The following is a 20,944-nucleotide window of genomic DNA, read 5'->3' as shown; positions in this document are numbered from 1 at the left end:
TGCCTTATGGTACCTTATTTATGTTAGCTTTCACTCCTATCTTAGGTTTAGATACTTAAAATCACCTGTATAAAGCCTGTAGGAATTATATCCACTAGGGCTGCGATGCCAATTTGCACAGTGTTTTGAGAAAGTGTGCTATGTAACTTATACTTTCCACTTATTGTAAATACTACATTTTGCTATTTTATATAGAAGGGAAACGAGTCAGTAGGCCGTGACCGTCTACTTACATTATATGCACCTGGTGTTATTTCTGTACTCTTATTGGCTCCGTTCCCTAGAGCCTATAAAGATGCTGATAAATCATACTACTCTATTGACCCATACAGAAGCCAAACAACTATGAACCAAAACTTTAGGCTCTATCAACACGCACTCTACACACACTTAGGAAAACTTAGGAAAATGAGAATACACCTTTTTCCAGGTTTCTTTGGAAACCTGTAAGAGGGGCTGGTGAAATCTCAAGTTGGTAAAAGTGCTTAATGCACGGGTTGTGGACCTGAGTTTGGAGCCCGAGCACCCGTGTAAATAGCCAACTTGCAGCAGTGCATATGTGATCCCAGTGACAGAGAGGAAGTGACAGGAAGATCTCTGAACTCATTCTCAATCAGCCTAGACTGTCTGAAATACCTGAACACTTTCCTTACTTGTGAACTTGTACACATATGTATACAAAGACACATCCTCCATAAAGAAACCTCTAAGGATGTTTTCAACTAGGACAAATATCTCAAGAAAAGGATTATTATTAAAATTATAAGATCCATTATTTTTGAATTATCAATTTTAGTTGCAATTTAACTTGAAAGCAAAGGTAGGTAAATAAAAATAAACTCTTTCCACCAATCTGAGATTCTAAAGTTGTATGCTCTACTTTATACATGTCAGAAATACTAAAAACATGCCACTCAGAATAAATGCATTGCTAAAGGCTAGAAATGCTAAAATTATGCAATCACACCCCATCACAAAGATTTTCTTATTAAAATCAGGCACTTGTTGAAAGGCTTAGTCTCACTGACAAGCTCCTTCATCCTGTAACATATACAGTACTAGTTTTATGGCATTGAACAGACATTCCAAGATTCATAATTGCATTGCCAACTGATGACTCTACACTGAGTCTACATTTCGCATCATTAAGTAATTCTTACTTGACGGCCACAAGCAAGCTCATCTCAGCAGGCCAATCTAGAGCTCACTCCTGCCCAGTTCTTCTAGCTGCCAATAATTCCATCCACTTCTGCACCTGTCCCTCCATCAGTTCTGCCTTGCCCAGCCTTAATTCCCAGTTTATGCTTTAAGAGCTGTGGTTATTCATATATTGAAACTTTCTTCCTTGAGAGCATTACTCAAACTTTAAAGATCTTTTCTGTTACACATTTACTATCTGCACTTGACTGTATACTCCTCAGTGTTACTGTCTGAACACCAAATCTTACTGTCCTGAAGAGAAAACAGAAGAAAGAAAAGTAGCATCCAAAGCAGCCCATTTTGGGTCATATTCTGTAAGCTCTATGCTGATAAGTTTTACAACTGGAATTTACATTCCTCATTGACCAGGTCTTACTTGTAAAAACCTTAGAAAACTCAATTTATATTTCTTGGTAGCTCCCTTCTCATATGTAAAACAGCTATGATTCCTGTACCACCTAACTCAAAACACTGAGAAGATAAAATGAAATATACTGGACATACACAATACATTACAAAGTATCCACCCACAAAAGCAAACACGTGAATGGTGCCATTTCCTTAGTAAATCCATAAACAAAATGATTCTTAGGCAAATATGTATGTGCTTTGGCTAAACACTAGATAAAGGGGCATATAACAGATCCACATCAAGAATGTACAAAGCTGGTAGGAAGAAAGTCAGATAGGTAATGATTGGGAAAGGAAAGTTTTACACTAGGGTGATTGAAAGTGATTATTGTCCTTAAATGATTTATGAACTGTCCTAAAAGGAAAAGGAAGCAGTATGGGGTGTAGGGAGACTGCCTTGTAGACAGCTCTCTTGAGGGCTTTTCATATTGGAACGAGCTCATGTCTGTAAATGACAGAAAGGAAGAGACACAGAATGCTACAGTAGAGAGAGGGACACCAGGAGAAAGATGATGGATTAGCCCTTTATATGCTAAGTTAGCCTCGACAACAATGTGGACTTTGGTTGTAATGAGAAGCCACTTGAGAATTATACTCAGGGGAACAAGTTCCTTATGAAGAAGACCAGATTAGTGGCTTTGTGAAAATGCACTATGATGGGGGTTGGGGATTTAGCTCAGTGGTAGAGCGCTTGCCTAGCAAGCACAAGGCCCTGGGTTCGGTCCCCAGCTCCGAAAAAAAAGAAAAAAAAAATGCACTATGATGTATGCAAGCAGACCAGGTGGGAGACTGGACAGTCATTTAAGGAAAGACACGGTGACTCAGACAAAACAGCAGTATTGCCTAGGGTCTAAAACAGGTTGACTTAAATAAATTAAGTAAATTTCAAAAATAATAAAGATGGATGGACATGCAAATAACGTGACAAAGGAATGTAGGGGATCTGTAAAGTTCACACCTGAGAAGCATGAATGAAAACTGTTTCTGTTTCTTTGGTAGGGTGGGAGAGAAATCCAAAAATCTGACAGTACTTCAGTGTAGTTGCAAGGGAGGTTATAGTCATATATTGCTGGTAGAAATGCAAAATAATTTGATTCCATGAAGGAAAATTTAGCAAAGTCTAACAATATTGCTAACTTATTTCATCTAGAAACCCTACTTTAAGGAATTTATACTAAAGATGTCTGAGACAACATATTGTCAAAGTTCTTGCTGCATTTTCCTTAAGATGGTATTGACAGCAGCACCTTCAGTACGGAACAGGTAAAATGAGCAGGCATATGCACATGTGGAACCATACAGTAGATCAGATCTCTTGTCAGAGCCAACTGCAGGGTGTAATGCCTGGAAGGACGAGTGGTAGGGAGAGGTCATCTGTTTGGGGGATGTATTGTCTATGGGGAAATACATGTTTGCTTACTTAAAATAAGTGTGGCATTCTTGATCTTGTGTTAGTATGTTATATGCCCCTTTATCTAGTGTTTGGCCAAAGCACATACATATTTGCCTAAGAATCATTTTGTTTATGGATTTACTAAGGAAATGGCACCATTCACGTGTTTGCTTTTGTGGGTGGAAACTTTGTAATGTATTGTGTATGTCCAGTATATTTCATTTTATCTTCTCAGTGTTTTGAGTTAGGTGGTACAGGAATCATAGCTGTTTTACATATGAGAAGGGAGCTACCAAGAAATATAAATTGAGTTTTCTAAGGTTTTTACAAGTAAGACCTGGTCAATGAGGAATGTAAATTCCAGTTGTAAAACTTATCAGCATAGAGCTTACAGAATATGACCCAAAATGGGCTGCTTTGGATGCTACTTTTCTTTCTTCTGTTTTCTCTTCAGGACAGTAAGATTTGGTGTTCAGACAGTAATAGACAGTCTATTCCCACCTGTCTCTACAACAGAAGGATTGGGGGATAGGCAGGAACTACCTTTTCTATCACTGTCTCTTTCTGGAAAACCTGGCCATTCAAAGGTGTTCAGTAAACATATTCCAGGGTACTCAAGCCAGTTAAGTATCTTTCTGTTTTCCGATATTTCTCGACTGCACCTGTTTCCTGATTTCTCATCTTAGATTAGTATTATTACTGACACACCTCTTTGAGCAGTAGCTATTTAGAATTAAAGGCTTGAGATAGTCTACTAAGAATCACAAAATCTAAATCAGAATTTTAATGCCTAGTAAAAAGCCAACATTACCATCAAACTGGCATCAGAACTAAATGCTTTTAATGCCAAAGACATGTTATAAGGACCCAAATCAAAACACTAAATAATCTGTCTGAATTCTATCCAGAGGCAGAATACCCATTATCAGATGTGTTGTCTAGGAGAGTATGTATACGTTCACTATGAAAAGTGTCTATCATAAAGGACAGGTGTATGGGATAGCCTGCTACTCAATGGTGCACTCAGCAGTAAGAGAAAGCATGCCAGAGTAGTGTGCACTGGTACAAGGTAGTGCACACTCAAGAGAACCACTGTTCTAGGAAAAGGCAGCAGCACACGCCTACGGTCTCAGTTTTATAAAATGAGATGTTCTATTTAAAGACATATGAAAGGTTCAGGAAGCAGCAGCACCAAAATACTAATAAATGTTAGCTTTGATGACTGTGAACAAATGGTTTATTTGTGTTTTCTGTATCTTACCAAAACTTAAAAAATGGTTAAAAGCTACTGGAAAGGGGAAAGACTTTTTGCTCAGAGGCTTCCCCACATCACATTTCTAATTCTTTCCCTACTATCACCCTTCCAAGGGATGGGGAGAAAGGGTCGTTTGAGGGAGTTCTTTTTCCCAGGCAGAAACAGTCAGAACATGAAAGGTTGAGAAGAAAGCAGCTTTGGTATCATGTTCTGGTTACTGAAGTTACCATCAGTTATATCAAATACAGTCCTAGAGCCAACGATTAGGAAATACTAATTGGAAAATCCTGAAAGTGACTTTGAATGCTCTAAAATGTTTCAAAAGAAAATAAAACATCATCTATGGTTTCATGTAAAAATCAAAACAATTCCTCATTCTAATAAAAAGCTACCTTTTAATCTAAGTATTTCTCAGTTTCCAAGGAAACTTGTAAAACTTTTTTCTAAAATAAAGACACTAAAGGTTTAATGTGTTTATATATATTTGGTGTTCTGATCTAGTCAAATGCTGACATTTCTTATCACTTTAGTGAATGCCAAAGAATTTAATTTTATAGAGTTTTGGCAGTACTAAGGATCAAGCCTATGAATTTGTATTTGCTCAAACTAGTCCTCCAGATCTAAAAATGAGATTTAGAGAAAATATTGAACTGAAGTTTTAATGGGCTCATTAATAAAGTAAAATTCTATGTTCACACACTTACTTTTTCAAAAATTTCTAAGCATTTCCTATCATATAATTCTATGCCGACACACCTCTTGCCAGCCTTTCTTAATGTTCTGTCAGAGCATCCTCAGCTCCAACTCATGGTTGGCAGAACAGACCCACTAACATGGTCAGTAAATTTAGGTCACTCTTACCTGCCCTTTTCCTCTTTCATTGAGAGCACATATGAGATATGAGATCTAAGGAAAGAGTTGCCTTTGCATCTGCTAACTGAAAGGAAACAGACAGGGGAGGACTACTACCACAAGCTCTACTGTACAGATCAAAATAGAATAGACATTTTGACAAGATTTTTCCCCCTAAGAGTCCAACTCAGACATCTACCAACTTCACATTAGTCTTTTAGAACAGTTCTATGCAGAAACAGTTTCAGTCAATACAGTGAGAATGCATACAGGCTTCCTTTGTATCTGGGACGAACAAATAGGCATACATGATGATGTGGTGTAATCCCTCAAGAATTATAAAAAGGTCCTATTTGGACTCTCACTCAACACTACCCATATACTATCTGGTTTGTAAATCCAGAGACTTACCTTACAACATTGAAACAGAAGTTTTCATAAACACACACACACACACACACACACACACACACACACACACACACACACTCACTGTTTAAAGATACAATTTTTACATTCTTTTACAATATTTGAATATTACAAAAAGTTACAAAAGAGTATCGATCATGGGCCTTAACTTATTCTAACATAAAGACACCAAAAGTCCAACTAAAGAAACACTTAGAGGACATTCTACCACAGAAAGGAACTAATTTGTAGCACTGAAGTGAAACATAAGCCAATCTGGCTTAAACACCTCATGATACTTTGTCTTATACATCTGTAGCCTTCATTAAATAACCACTCTGCTATCCAGAATCACTTTTACCCAGATCCACAGATTTTCAAAATTTTAATTATAAAGCACCAAGCATTTCCTCATCTCCCTCCTATCCACCCAGTCAGCCCACCCTGCAGTGGTTCAGTTTGCTGAACTTCAACATTCTCAGCACTGAGTAAGAATCTCCAGGCAGAAGGTGGGGAGGGAAACGGAGCGATGGAAACAAATACTACAGGCACCCGCAGGGGCTGTCTTCTTAAATCCCAGACCTTTACATTACTAATTTAAAGCTAAATTTAAGCTTTTGCCTCCATTTAAATGGCCGACCAACAGTTTCTCCCACCCCTCTTCTTCCTTTGGAAGAGGTAAAGTAGATGAAGTCTGTTAAGTGCTGATCGATGTATTTATCAAAATGAGAATTTTAAATCAAGCAGAACTACTCCTTGTGAGGGAGGGGAAACGGTACTTTTCCACAGCCTGAAATGAAATTGACATTGACATCTTTCATAGAAGTCCCCTCCTTCCCAATTTCATCTCTGTGTTCCAATTATAATTGAAAGTAATAAAGCAACCTTTATTGTGGCTACTTTTAAAATCCTATTTAATACCATACATATTTTTGTGGCGGCCTCTACTTGAACGTAAATAAATCCTTAAACATGCGGAATCTGGATTGCTCTAGTATCAGTTACTCAACTGGTTGGGAGCAAGAGGGTCTTACCTTAGGTACCATCTGGCTATGTAAGGACAGGGGGATGGGATGGCTATTCTGAGGTTAGGGGTGCCTGGGAGTTTTATTAAGAAAAGGGGCAAATTATATAGTGTATTGAAGTCTTGATCAAGTTCCACTGGACGGTACATAGCAGTACAAAGAGGAAGCGGTGCCGGCTGCAGGGTCCCAGGTCAGAATAAGAGAATGGCAAGACTGTAGAACTGGGCGGAGGGGTTGGAAAGAAACTGGCCAGACGTGGCCGAGGAAGAATACGGGGTGGAAACGCGAGTCACAGCATTCATTCCCGGTGCCCAGGCCTGTGCCAGGATACTCCGGCAGGAAGGAACCCGAGGCGGCGGCCGCCTCCCAGCGGGACCCTGGGAGTCGGTGGAGGCCAGAGGTGCGCCACGGCCCGGACGCTCCCGCTGCCTCCTCACCTTCGGGCATCTCTCGGTCGCTGATGTGCTGCAGGTGGTGGCCCTCGCCGGCTCCGAAATCCAACTCAGCCGGCTCCACGGCCGCAGCAGGCGCCGGCGCTACGGCCACCGCGTCCCCGGCCGCCGCCTCGTAGACCTCGGACTCGTAGTCGGGCTCTGCCGGTCCCGCGCGCCGGCCCAGCTTGGGGCTGGCATTGGGGGACACGCAACAGGTCAGCGTGTTCCCCATGGGGAGCGTCCGCTCCGCTCGGCCGACGCCTGCGCCTCCGCTCGCCCCGGACTCTGCGCCCGCCCCCTCCCCCAACAATGGCGCGGTCGGCGCCGGCTGCCCCGGGCTGAGCGGGGCTGCGCCCGCCCGCACTTGCCGCCGCGCCGCTGCGCGCCCGCCCGCCCCTGCCGCCCGGCCCGGGGCAGGGCTCCGCCTCGGCCGCACCCCGCCAGCTCGCCGCCGCCGCCTCCCCAGCGGACTAGTCTGCGAGGGCGGCGACCAGCCCGGCTTATTTAAAAGGGGTGGGGACCCGACAAGCGCTGGGAGACGCAGCCACTGCGGGCCGAGAGCGCGGCCGGAGCTCCTCCTCCTTCCGTCGCCGCCTCCGGACTGAAGGCCGCTAGCCGGCTCCTGCCAACCGGAACGCGCTCCGCGGTCACCTGGTGACGGGTAGCCAATCAGACCTGGATTTCCCTCCACGCACCCGCCTACGGCCCAGGCACGTGACTCACAAAGCCCCTCCCCGTCCCTCAAGCTGAGCCGCGCGGACTCTGATTTCCATTCATCGCGAGCTGAGCGGAGTTGGTCTCCAGCTTGGCAGCTGCGGCAGTTTGTTACTCGAGGCCGCGCTTCAAGGCGGGCCCCGAAGGCCCAGCCTGGTGGAGAGTTGATTTTATCAGCAGTGTGGTTTCTCCATGTTTGACAGCTTCCCTTTGCTCACCCAAGTAAGTTGCACCGGACTTAGCCCGTTGTGTACGGCTAAATGCTCTTCTTCCGTCTTCCCAGTGTTACGTTTTCGCTTGCAACTTGGTCATAGCAACCCGGAGGCTCGCGCCTTACTCTCAATAAAGAATTGTGACTGTGTCTTGCATGAGACCCGAGGACACGTCACCCTTCAGTTTCCTCGTAGGTAAAATGAGGACCAAACTCGCCCCTCTCAGTTCAGAAAAGCTGGGAGCCATCAACTTTTCGCTTGTTTTCTCCCATCACAAGTCAGGACTTTCCAGATTTCGTTTCTTTAACTAGCAATGCAGAGAGCAGTTTTCTCCCACAAAATAGAGAACCACACGGTGGAATGCTCACGGTCCTAATTGATGGGGATGGTAGAGAACAATGTTCAGAGTGCACCATGTATTGGTCACTATGCCAACGAGCTCCTTTAGCTGTAAGTCTACACAGCTGTCCAATGTTTTATCTCTCAGATTTTACTGGTTGATGGCAGGGCAGGGGGAGCTGCGATATATATAGAAATTAAGTAACTTTCTCAAGGTTACATGACTGCTAATGTAGGGGCCAGAATAGTATGGATTCCAGGTTTATCTCACAGTACCTGTAAAAGGAAGTCACACTTGGGGAAAATGACAGAGACAGTTTGTTGGTGCTTGGTAGTGTTCAGTTTAAAGAAGAGCAGTCTTTTCACATGGGAATGTTAAATATCTTCCTTAATCGAATCTTCACGTTCATTCTCTGTCCCTGAAGTGCATATCTAGCAATCTATGCTCCCAGTACATTCAGGCAAACGAGAAGCAAAGATTTGGAGAATCTAGCTGTCTAAGTTCACACGGCGGATCTTGATGTACAGAGTCATCAAAGTCAATGGGGTCAAGAGTTTAGTTGCTTCTTTTTTTTTTTTTCTAAATTTATATATTTATTGTATTTGTATGAGTACACTGTAGCTGTCCTCAGACACCAGAAGAGGGCATTAGATCTCTTTACAGATGGTTGTGAGCCACCCTGTGGTTGTTGGGAATTGAACTCAGGACCTCTAGAAGAGCAGTCAGTGCTCTTAACCGCTGAGCCATTTCTCCAGCCTAAGAGTTTAGATTTTATCCTTGAAATAGTTGTTGAACATGAAATTCAGAAGTCATTATCAGGTGTATGTAAGACTGTGTCACTCTGGACAGTAAGTAGAAAGGGAAGAAAGGACCAATTAAGGACGCATATTCTTTCACCTAGGAGGGAAAGACACCTCCAACAAAGGACACTGGTGACTGAGTGGAGAAAGAACTTATTTCCAAAGTGAAAGAGGAAGTACTTAGTAGCTATTGGATATGGAGGGAGAACAGAAGTAGAAGGCAAAAAAGGTCTAAAGTTCTGATTGAGGGAAGTAGGTGGATTTTGATGCCCCTCCTCCCCGACAGATAAAGGTAGAAGAATAAGTTTGGAGAAGAAAATAGTTTTTGACATTAAGTGTTGTATGAGAATGAATCCTTCTGAGGGGAAAAGGCGGCAGAGGCTCCATGACTAAAGAAAATTTCTCTCTTCAAGATGGGAGAAAAAGCAAGATGAACGTACTTTAATATTAAAAGAGTAAGAGTCCATGAGTACAACAAAATTTCAAACTTAGAAGAAAAAAGGACTTAATAAATAATGTTCCTAAGAAGGCAGAGATATTCGCAGTCCAGATCTGGAGTAGGTAAGCTCTGGGAAGCAGAAGCAAGCAGGGAGAAAAGACCTATGTGATGTGGAAACATGGCTGGTAGAGAAGTTTTGGGAAAGTTCACTTCGTGACCCCTGGTTTCCTATAGGTTATAGTTTGGAATGTAACTGGGGGAAACAGGAAAGTATAAGCAGAAGAAGTCTGTACCTCCCAGAAATCACGTTATATTTAATGAAAACCAAATACCATTTTACTGGCTAGTTTTCTGTCAACTTGGCACAAGCTAAAGTTATCTGAGAGGAGGGCGCCTCAACTGAGAAAATGCCTCCCTAGGATGGGCTATGGAAAAGCCTACCAGGCATTTTCTTAGGGACTGATGGGGGAGGGACCAGCCCATGGTGGGTGGTGCCAGTCCTGGACTGGTGGTCCTGGGTTCTATGAGAAAGAAGGGGTTGAACAAACCATGAGGAGCAGGCCAGAAAGCAGCAACCCTCTGTGGCCGGCATCATTTCCTGTCTTCAGGTCCCTGCCCTGTTTGAGTTTCTGTCCTGACTTCCTTTGATGATGAAAAGTGATACCCATGTTTTTAGATACGCAGGACCTTAAAAATTAACCCTAACTAAGACACCATTGCCCCTTAATGTTGGTAAAGAATTAACCTCAGGATCCAGTACAGATACCACAATTAGAAGAAGATGAAGTCCTTATGAAATGGCACAGTATTTACATGTAACCTACCTGTGTACATTCTCCCACATATTTCAAATCAACTGAGTTACCTATAATACCTAATAGATGTCAATGCCATATATATATACATATATATATACACATATATATACATATATATATATTACTATATTATTTATAGAATAGTGACAAGAAAAATGTGCGTGCTTGGTAGAGATGCAAGTTATTTCACATGTTTTTAGCCCACTCTTCATTGAATCCATGAAGGCAGAAGCCAGAGATAAGAGGACAATGCCTCTTCCCTCAGATGTGAGTAAATTGAGCTGTTTGAGCCAAGTCCACAGAGCTCTCAGCTCTAAACAGCTCTATCACAGAAGCGAAAGGGAACTGCTTCCCAAGCAGTTAAAAGAAATGGCAACAACTCTGAGGAAGAGTAAACAGATAAGGAAGCACAATGTATTTGTATAAAGTATGGACCTTTTGCAGACCGTCTAGCCGCATAGAAGACCACAAAAAGGACCCAAGGGAATATTAGCCTTTTAACAGGAAGAAAAGGTTATTTCAAAAGGCAAGGGAGCAGAGGGGAATTAATTTTTAATTTAATTCCGTTTAAAGCATTTACTTAAGCACTGATGACAAAGAATGAACACTACATTACAACGTGGGAAACCACAGTGGAAGGAAAGTGTAGTTAAGTCCTCAAGACCCGATGACTGCATTCTAAGGTATGATATTGTCTGAGGTGCTAGACGTCACTGCATAGTATTTTAGATGCTTCTTGTTACTTGAAGTTATGTTTAAGATCAAGTTATAAAATAGTGCCCGCACATAACAACAGACATACACAAATAGATACACAGGACCTTAAAATTTAAATAATTTAAAACATAAGCAAAAGCACTGTGAACCATTGTTATGAAAATAGATTTTAAAACATCTAACTTTCAAGGAATAGTAGAAAACATTAATTTAAAAAATTTCCTGTCTTGGGAAGGTGATGTACAAATGAACAAAACAGGAATTCTGTGGTAAGTATTAAGTGAAGGTTGGAGTCTGTAAGAGAAACTGAGGTTTTATTTATATGAGCCTAAGGTAAATTCATTTATTCTTCTTGACTGATTGCCTGTGCAATAGAGAAGACAGTCTCTAGCTATCGTATCATGAAGCATGTATATTGTGTATTGTATGCAACGTGCATGTATATTCTAGCCTGAAGAAAGGAAGAAGGAGATTTCTCAGAACATCCATGTAGCATAGCTTGTATATCATTGGTTTAAAGTGTACATGGCCACACCCAGCGTCAAGGGAGGCAAAAACAAAAAAACAAAACAAAACAAAAAAAACAAAAAACAAAAAAAACCCATAGGATTGTATGAAGATGATAAATGCAGAACCAAAAACTAGAATTAAAGTAACTCATACTCTATGCTGCAGTCTGTACAAAACCAACATCAGGAAATCATTAGCCTAAGGCAAGAATGACCATGATTTCATCCCCGTTTGTAAGCATAGTCAAAAATCTACATGAGTTTTATAGTAGTCTTCTCTTAAGCTAAGAAGACTAAAATGTAAATGATAAAAACCCGAAAATCAACAACCACAAACAACAAAAACAAGACAGTGATTGAGGCTTAAACTATAAAATAAAACAGGCTTAAAAGTAAGAAATATGGCAGTCAGATATGGTATATTCTATGTAGTTAATTGATTTCCAACCATAACTAGTTGAATGGCATTGGTAAGAAGTCTTCTCCGAAAAGCTCGTATAACGAAGGCTTTTCTCCTCAGCTAGTGGAACTATTTAGGGAAGTTGTAGAAACTTTAGGACATGGGTCTGTCTGGAAGAAGTAAGTTACTTAGGGGATGTCCTTGGGGCTATATCGTGTCCTGGATGGTTCTATTGGGTAAGTAGGACTCTCTCTTCCTCTCCCTCCCTCCTTCCTTTCCTCCTCCTCTTCCCTCTCTTGTTCCCTTTTCCTCTTCCTCTTTCTCCCTCTGTCTGCCATTCTGTTTACTTACTTTTTAGCAGGAGGTAAATGGCCTCTGCTACATGCTTCTGTGGTTGTGATGCTCTAGGCCTCACCATGGGCCCAGAATTAACCCCTGAAACTGTGAGCTAGAGTAAATCTCTCCTCCTCTTTAAGATTGTTTTTGTCAAGTATTTTGTTAGAGCAATGAAAAGTATGGCATACTACTTATAGAATAGGACTCTGTAGGTGAGTGATATGCATATATATATTTCTAAGTAGAGAATCTACAGTTAGCATCATATACTTAAAGTCTATAAGCAGAAATGTTAAAGAATTATATTACCTGGCATGATGCAGAACAACTTGACATCTCTTGTTCTTAAATTCAAATAATATATAATATATATATATATAATATATATATATATTATATATATATAATATATATATATATAATGTGTTTTTTCCAGTAGTTTGGGAATTTGATGGTATAGTAGGAACATTTAATAAACTACGCATTCCTCAACCCTTTTCCCATCTTCTTTCCTCACACAATACATGGGATAAGTGCTAATTTATTTGAAATAGTGCTCAGAAAAACAGTGTCAGTTTGTCATCTTTCAAGACAGATACCCATTACATAGGTGAGTTCTGGCCCCAAATGTCTTCTGTACTAGAGATCCCAGCGTCAGGATATTTCGTGTGGACAGCTCTAGGAAAATTTACATTTGAAGAGAGACTGTTTCTTTTGCTTTCCTAGGGCTCCACTTTTTCCATCCCATATGACCTGTGTGCTTCTGGTTTCATTTTTCTAAATGCTGTAGAAATCTAAAATCTTTCTCAACCTCTTGCTCGCTCCTCTTCAGATATCTAAGTAGGGACAGAGTGTAGTGTTCAGGGTCCTGGATTTCTAAATCAGATCCCAGCTCTCTTCACTGCTCCAAGGACTCTCATAAGATGGTATCTGTGCCCAGGGTGTTTCATGAGAAGTCCACCCTCTACATCTGACCAGGAAATAAACTCGCTTGGAAGTCTGTTTTGGAACAAGGTGGCTATAATTGTGCGAGGCAGACACTGTTCCAGTTGCTATCCCCAGTCCTGTCAGCATCCCTTCCCTCCATGATCTGCTTCGATGCTCATTTCTCTTATGTGATATTTAAGGACTTTAGAATGTCAGCCCCACCCCTTATACTTATATTTTTAATGTATATTATGGATATTATATCTGCATATATGTCTGTGTAGTACTGTCCTCTTGAGGGCTATAAGAAGGCATTGGGTCCCCTGGGTTTGGCGTTACAGATACTCGTGAGTTGCATCATGCAAGTTGGTTCCTCTGGAAGAGCAGCCTGTTTCCTTAAGTGCTGAGCCATCTCTCCATCAATATTTTTTAATTTATTTTTTTATATGAGTACACTGTAGCTGTCTTCAGACACACCAGAAGAGAGCATTAGATCCCATTACAGATGGTTGTGAGCCACCATTGTGGTTGCTGGGAATTGAACTCAGGACCTCTGGAAGAAACAGTCAGTGCTCTTACCTTCCAAGCCATCTCTCCAGCCCCCTTATTTTTATTTTTTAGTTATGTGTATTTGTGTGGTGTATGTACATACAAGTATTATGAGGGCCAGAAGAGCGTGTCAGATCCCTGGAACTAGAATTATGGGTGATTATGAGTTGCTTGATATAGGTGCTAGGAGCCAAACCTGGGTCCTCTAGCAAAACACTATGTGGTCTTAGCTGCTGAGCCATCTATCTCTACAGCACCCAAACTCCTCTATTAAAAGGAGTCTTTGGCCAAGTGAAGCACGTTTCTTTTATGTTAGAATCATTTCCTTGCAGTGATCTGACAGGTCCCTCCAGCTTCCTCCAGAAGTCTTTTTGACAGCAGCCTCTTCACATAAGCTGACATTAGAAAGACAATGCTGGAGGGGGAAGAGGAGTTTCATTAAACTTGACAGAACTGAACAGTTTGAAGAGGTCTTTTAAGCCAAGTTTATGTTCTTAGAAACACAGCTTAGACCTGAGCCAGGGTCTTTTTCTTATATTGGCTCTGTTGCCCTCCTGTCTAATAATCTTTGTCATCACAGCACAAAGTCTTCACTGAAGTGCTCTGGGATTCATGCTATCAGAAGATGTTCACACAGTAATATGGATACATGCAGGGGCCAGGGAACTTGAAAGACACTTGCTATAAAAAGCACATTTTTTTAAAGCAAAGAAACCCCTAACCCCAACAACCTAGGTTGTATTTTCCTGGATCTAGGGCCTTGAACTCCTTTGTAGAGTAGCCCTGCATATTTTAATTGGTTTTTTCAAGAATGAGTAGTTAGACTTGACAATTTGGGGTATAGACCCCAAATTTAGTAACATGGCATCTGTGAGGTGCTTAGGTAGAAAGGACAGTATTCTTTAACCTGTTTTTTCTAATGTTCTTCCCACACAGATGGAATAGATTATCCTTGTGAAAAAATATCCTGGTTATTCAATAAATACTCTGCGTAGGAGGAGTAGAGAAAGACTGAAACCATAGGAACAATAAAAACTCAAGTATCCAGTATAGTTCTGTCATGTTCTTTGCAGCCAGAATCAGGAATCCAGGATAGCAGCTCAGCTTGGCCATCTGGTCAACCTATACTCATTCTCTGAGGTTTATCTGGAACAGAGCTGCCTCTACAGTACTTCCTTCACTCCCTCAAGACAGGTTCTGTCTTTTGCTTGTAATGAGTTACTCTGCAGAGTCAAACTGCAGAGCAATATGCTCTCACATTGTATGATAATTACTTTCATGTCTGACAGCCCTGTTAAACCAAATTCTGAGAACATAAGACTTCTGTTCATCTTATGTATCCTTAGCACTAAGTATAAACCTGGCTTTTTGAGTGAGCATATAAATGAATGAAAGGGCTGAATAGCATGTGCCAACATCCAAAGCTGAGAACTGTGTAAAGCCATTTATGTTTTTCCAGCACTCTCTTCCTTACCTTTGCTTCTGACTTCTGTTCTTCTGTAGCATCTCTCTAAAACAAACATCGTTTTATAATAATCTCATAACTCGGGGTCAGGAAGTGAGTCACTGCTTAAGAATCAGAGGAGTCAGCTGGAGTGAACCAGTTTAGCAATGGTAATGGCTAAGGTGGCTTACCAGAAGCATCAGTTCTTCCTGGAGCTGTAATACCTCATTCTTCTCCATGCCTCAACTCTGAGGCTGGAATATCCATGCATGCCAGGCATCTGGTTTGCAAAGGTCGGGATACCTGAGACTGACTAGACACATCATGGTTTTCTCAAACACTTAACATGTGTCACGTTCTCAGTAAGGATATTAGTCTACAAATACAGAAGGAGGAGGAGAGCTATGGTCAGCCTTATTCTTTTACGGGAAAAATCCCTCAAAGCCAGTTCTTAGACTGGCTCAACATTCTTGTCTGTTGTCAACAGATCAACAGATCTTATCTTTTTACTACTTTACAATGGACCAGCTAAAGATATTGGAACTAGACCTAAGTTTAGTATCCAGAAAAGCCTTGCCCCCGCAAAATAGGGTTTTATATGTGTGTGTGTGTTTTGAGAGGGGGTCTTAGTGTATAACCAAACTAATGATCCTCACTGCTTAGCCTCCTACAAAGACCAGCAGCCTTTGGGTTTTTATCAGGTAGAAAGAACAGGTTCCATTTTATAATGTCATCTCACACATTAAATCAAACTGAAAAGAGTAATAGAGTTAAAAAAAACCTTCAGACTTACTAAGAACCTTACATTTTTCTGGTAATTCTTTGCATTGAGCATCCTTGTATGGTTTTAGCAAATGAGGATTCCTACAAGAAAAACAATTATAGAAGACAATGTCCTAAATGAGATTATTATTGCTGCTTTTAACTAGCAACTGCTATGTGGACATACACTGTGTGGTGCTTTACATGAGTGCAAACTAATACCCATGGCAGTCACCTGCAGTAGTGACAGGTCAGATTCTCAGGCAAACCTCCCCTGGGCCAGAGACATCTTAAACCCATCACATACAAAGAGTAGAATGTGGGTACCATTCACTGTTGCATGTTCTTGCAACAGTGTATGCAAGGTCTCTATGACCTTCTCCAGAAGTGCGGAGAAGAACCTGCAACACCCTTCTACTCTGCTAGTGCTCCTTTGAGTCAGAATTCATGCTTTGCTGGCATTTTGTTTCTATAAAAGAAACCTGTCCCTCCGTCCTCACTGACGTGAGAGCCATGATGACTTAGCATTAGAATTGGGTATCTTACATGGATAAAAGGAATACACATGGTTAGGAAAATACATATTCTAACTAGTTTCATAACAGGCTTGACCAAAGCTAAACAGAAAGTAAACAATGCTAGTCCTTAATTGTAATTAAGTGATTTATGATTTGCGTGAGTGATGGGCCCTTATCTTCATCCACTGGGCTGGAAGAATGATTTTGTAATAATCACTGCAACCTGAAGCAATGAATATGTCAGCACTACTCACCTTTTTTAAAGTTTTTGTTAACTTGTTCACTATAGTTTCTCACGTTTTTATTTTTAAGAATGACTTAGACAAAATGAATAGATATGAATGTGAGAGAAAGATTGGAGAACATGGAGGGTCAACAGATAGATAGGTAGGTGGGAGGTGAGAGTGATCGGTATGAAAGCATACATGTGACATTGTAAAAATAAATAAAGTTGACTTAAACTGCTATCCTGGCTACTAAGTTTTTAAGGAACTGCTTAAGTTCAGTGACTCTACCAACTGTTTCCCCATTCATTTCCTTCCATCCTTCCAGGCACCTGCCAGAACCATGTGATAGTCTGGACGTTTCCTGGCCTTCTTGTAAAGAAGATAAAGGGATACCCACACCCTTGGATGTGTTTCTGAGTGTTGTCCTGATCTTTCCAAACCATTCATCAGAAGACCCAGATAGTCGTGTGGGCCAAAAAACAGAGCCAGCCTTTGTGCTGAGGATCCCATCACCACCCATTGCTGAAGAAGAATCAGGCCCCAGGACGAGTATGGAAAACACACCTGACACTACAAATCTAGACTGTGAAACTGGCTCTCACCACATGCTGTCTTCTCACCCTTCTCCACTGAAAAAGAAAAGGGAAATGTATGATAACCAATTAAAAGAGGACAGGGAATCCTCTATTAAAGCTTAATAGTATTTACTATATTTAGCTTTTTACATACATATTATTGTAAAGATGTTAAGAACTGCATATAAAGATGAAAATAAAACCAGACCCCATCCCAAGATACCCCTGCTTTTTTAGCATTTTATGGCATATTTCTCTAAACTTTAATAAAATGTTTCAGTGATTTAAAAGTGAAACAGTGCTACCTATATAGTTTTGCTTTCTTAGCAATATAATAATTTTCCTCTGAGGTGTGTGTGTGTGTGTGTGTGTGTGTGTAATGACTTCACAATATGCATTCATTCATCCATGAATATTCATCAACAGCCTGAAAGTCTCCAGGCAATAAGCTCAAAACTGTGAGATGTGTCAGTTAGTTAAATAGAGAATTTGGCCTCCTGGGGTTGATATTTAAAAAGCAATAAATAAGCAAGTGCATGTCAGTTCATAGGGCATTGTCTCCTCAGGAACACTGGGGAGTCTTCTGTATTAAGCTGTGTGGCTACATCTTATCCCTTGCTGTCTAAATGTATGTGTTGAAGTCATGACCCCTGCGACCTCAGAAAAGACTTTTGTTTTCTAATTTTATGGATTTTGGAGGGGAGGGATTGTTGTTAGTTTGAGACAGTTTCTCTTAGGTCCTGGTTAGAGGGAACGTGCCATCCTCCTGCCTCCGTACTAGCAGTACTGACAAACAGCAGCCTGCCCAGCTTGGAAATGAGGTCTTTACGGATGTAATGGTTAAAATAAGACCAGTGAGTCAGACCCTGATCCAGTAAAGGAGTGTCCCTATAAGAAGAGGAAGTTTGGGTACTAACACGTCAAGAAGCCCATATGAAGACATAAAAAATGTACCCCCTAGAAGCCAAAGATAGGACTCAGAGCTGACCTTTTCTTCACAGCCCTCAACGGAACCCAGTCCTACTCACACCTAGGTCTTGAACCTGCAGCCTCCAGACTTGTTCCGCCCCCTGAGTTTATTGTCCAATAATGGCAGCACGCACAGGCTGACCAGCATGGATAGCGTGAGAGACTGCAGCCCTCGTGAGTGGCACAGCAACACACCAGAAGCAAAGCAGAGCTTGGTACCCTTAGGGAAGGGCGAGGGGCCTGGTGTCTGGGAGGACGGGTACAAGAGGCAGCAGGTTCTGGAAAAACGTAAGGTTAGTGTGTAAGTCTAAAGGTTTGTTTGTTCTGGATTTTCTCTATTACTGTTTACAGTTTGGTTCAATGTGTGAGGAGACATAAAATGGAACCCATGTTCTTTTCACCTGTTAAAAACCCAAAGGCTGTGGCTCGTGAGTGATCTCTATAGAGAACTCCCAACCTTAAAGAAGGGCTTCAGAATATATGTTTGGGAAACGGGAGAAGTTGCTAGAAAACCAATGGCATGGCCCTGTTCTATTACTTGTGTTGTATCAAAATTCGTAACCTTGTTAATGAAAGTATACACCAGTGCTAGTGAGAGACGGAAAGGAGCTTTTGGGATTTAGAAACCCGATTCTAAATTTTCTACTCTACCATCTCCTAGCCACTTTTCTCCCCAGCCAAACACACCAACAAGCCATCATTTAAAGATAGCCTCAGACCCCTTTGTGAGTTTTCTATAGAGATAACTCATGGAGATTCTCTTTACATCATTTCAAGGTCATGGATGGACCCCTTTCCCTTATGTCCTCCCTGGGCTGTGCCCCAAGGCTTCCAGTCCTCAGGCCCTTTGGGCTTGCTGGTACCAACTGCCACGTGCCAAGATTCCATCGTTCACTGCTGCTCACCCTTCCCACCCCCACCCCTGCCTTAGCCTTAGGAAATGCAGAGATGTAAGGCTTTCTGCGATTTGCACACCCAAACAGGGAAGTGGACAGTCAGGTCGGAGAACAAAATCCCAAGGGCTCCAACTGGCTTGGAAACTACCATTTATGAGAATGTGTGACTCTGGAGCCCACTATGACCAGTTATTCTTTATCTTTAGTCCCTTCTCAAACTAAGGAAGGGCTCTTTGGTTTTCTTTCTCTTTTATTATTTTTCATATTGGATTATTTGGGGTAGATGGGCATGTGAGCTAAGGCGCAGCTGTGAAGATTGGAAGGCACCTAGTGGGAGTTGGTTCTCTCCTCACATTGTGTGGTTTAAGGGGATCCAACAATTCAGGTGCTTGGGCTCAGCAAACTCCTTTAACCAACTGAGCAATCTCTCCATTAGCTGAGTAGTGATTCCTTGTGGAAAAATTAATCCCTCACCAGTGACTTCCTTTAGTTGTACAGGTACTTATTCATACATACTTATTTATCTCGACTAAATCCCTTTGTCTTCCTCAAACCCCACAGAAGGCCTATCAATTCTACCCTGATTTTAACTTCATTCAGCGAGACAATTGAACAAACTCAGGGCATTTGGCTTGGAAAATTAAAAGAGTGCCAGTTCAGCCCAGGCTCTTGGGCTGATCCACAGCCGTGGCCCCTGATACGTCTGCATATAAGCTGTACGTTCCTTTGAGCAAATGCCCCAAGATAAGAGTGCTGGTGATGGTGAATGTCATCAGCCTGACAGATCTAGAATCACTGAAGAGACACAGCTCTAAGGGAGTCTTGAGGGTATGCTTGAGGTGATCAGACTCACCTTGAATGTGGGTGGTGCCATTCCATGGGCTGGGGCCAAAGAAATCGAGCAGAGCACAACTTCTACTCCCTGACTTCACACATGTGAGCAGCAGCCTCCTGCTCCAGCGGTCATACTTTCCCAGCACGATAAATTATATAGCTGGAGCTGTGGAGCACAGTGAAACCTTCCTACTGTCCGCTGCTCTCCCTAGGTATTTTGTCACAGCAATGAAACAAGTAAATAAAACAACGCCTCCAGGAGGATCACAGACCTGGGCCTCACTGTCACAAAGGGTTCAGTACACCCAGGCCATCCTGAGAGAAGATCAAGGGCAGGCAGGTTGTTATAAAGAAGATAGCAACTGTCAACTTGAACTCTGCGTCATTTTTAGGCCTTGTCTGCTGTGACTAGTAGCTAGTTCATTCATAGATGTGTGTGTGTGTGTGTGTGTGTGTGTGTGTGTGTGTATTTTAACTATACCCTTTAATAAATTCCCTTAATCACCTGGGAAACACATTGAACTGAATGTGTATTGGAGTCATTGTACACATTTAAAATACACCACAAATTTTATAACTGCTTTGCTTTTCTCTTCTCCTGCCTGGGATTTTATTGGTATGGAAATGGCCAGGGCCTCTCCTGACCTCTGAAAGGCCCAATGAAAACATGAAACCGAGGCAAGGTGACAGAGTCTGGTTATTCAGCACGGAGGGCCTCATCATGTTACTTCTTAGAAAAACAGAATGCTGCCCCGAAGGACCCAGAGCCACAGATGTTCTTCCCAGATCAAGCAGTTTCCAAATTTGTATAGTTTTAGTTTAAATGAGCCAGCAGGGAAATTTCTAGACTAGAATATTTGAGCAAAAGGAAATACAAGCTTGCAAATGTAAACCACTATATTCTAGATTGGGTATAATATTCAGATGGTCCCTGGGGATGAAGCAAAGAAAGGAAGGGATTTTTTCCCCCCACAGAGTCA

General features: G+C 41.7%; 1 protein-coding gene and 1 long non-coding RNA gene across 2 annotated transcripts in view; one reads left to right on the top strand and one right to left on the bottom strand.

Moving 5' to 3' along the window:
• The window catches only part of Ccnyl1 (cyclin Y like 1), a 35,629-nt gene extending 28,269 nt beyond the window's left edge, over window positions 1-7,360 (bottom strand). Inside the window, exon 1 of the mRNA XM_032901231.1 lies at window positions 6,982-7,360. Within this exon, the coding sequence (XP_032757122.1) occupies window positions 6,982-7,210 (229 nt within the window). The 5' untranslated portion in view covers window positions 7,211-7,360. The remainder of the gene's footprint in view (window positions 1-6,981) is intronic.
• A 357-nt stretch (window positions 7,361-7,717) lies between these two features.
• Window positions 7,718-17,561, top strand: LOC116898203. Its single transcript, XR_004387642.1, has 2 exons — window positions 7,718-7,914; window positions 17,016-17,561. It is a non-coding gene; the product is annotated as an uncharacterized LOC116898203 (long non-coding RNA).
• The last annotated feature ends 3,383 nt before the right edge of the window (window positions 17,562-20,944 follow it).

The sequence above is a fragment of the Rattus rattus genome, chromosome 4, assembly GCF_011064425.1.
Source record: "Rattus rattus isolate New Zealand chromosome 4, Rrattus_CSIRO_v1, whole genome shotgun sequence".
Classification (NCBI taxonomy): Eukaryota; Metazoa; Chordata; class Mammalia; order Rodentia; family Muridae; genus Rattus; species Rattus rattus.
This window is presented reverse-complemented; position numbering and strand designations above follow the sequence as displayed.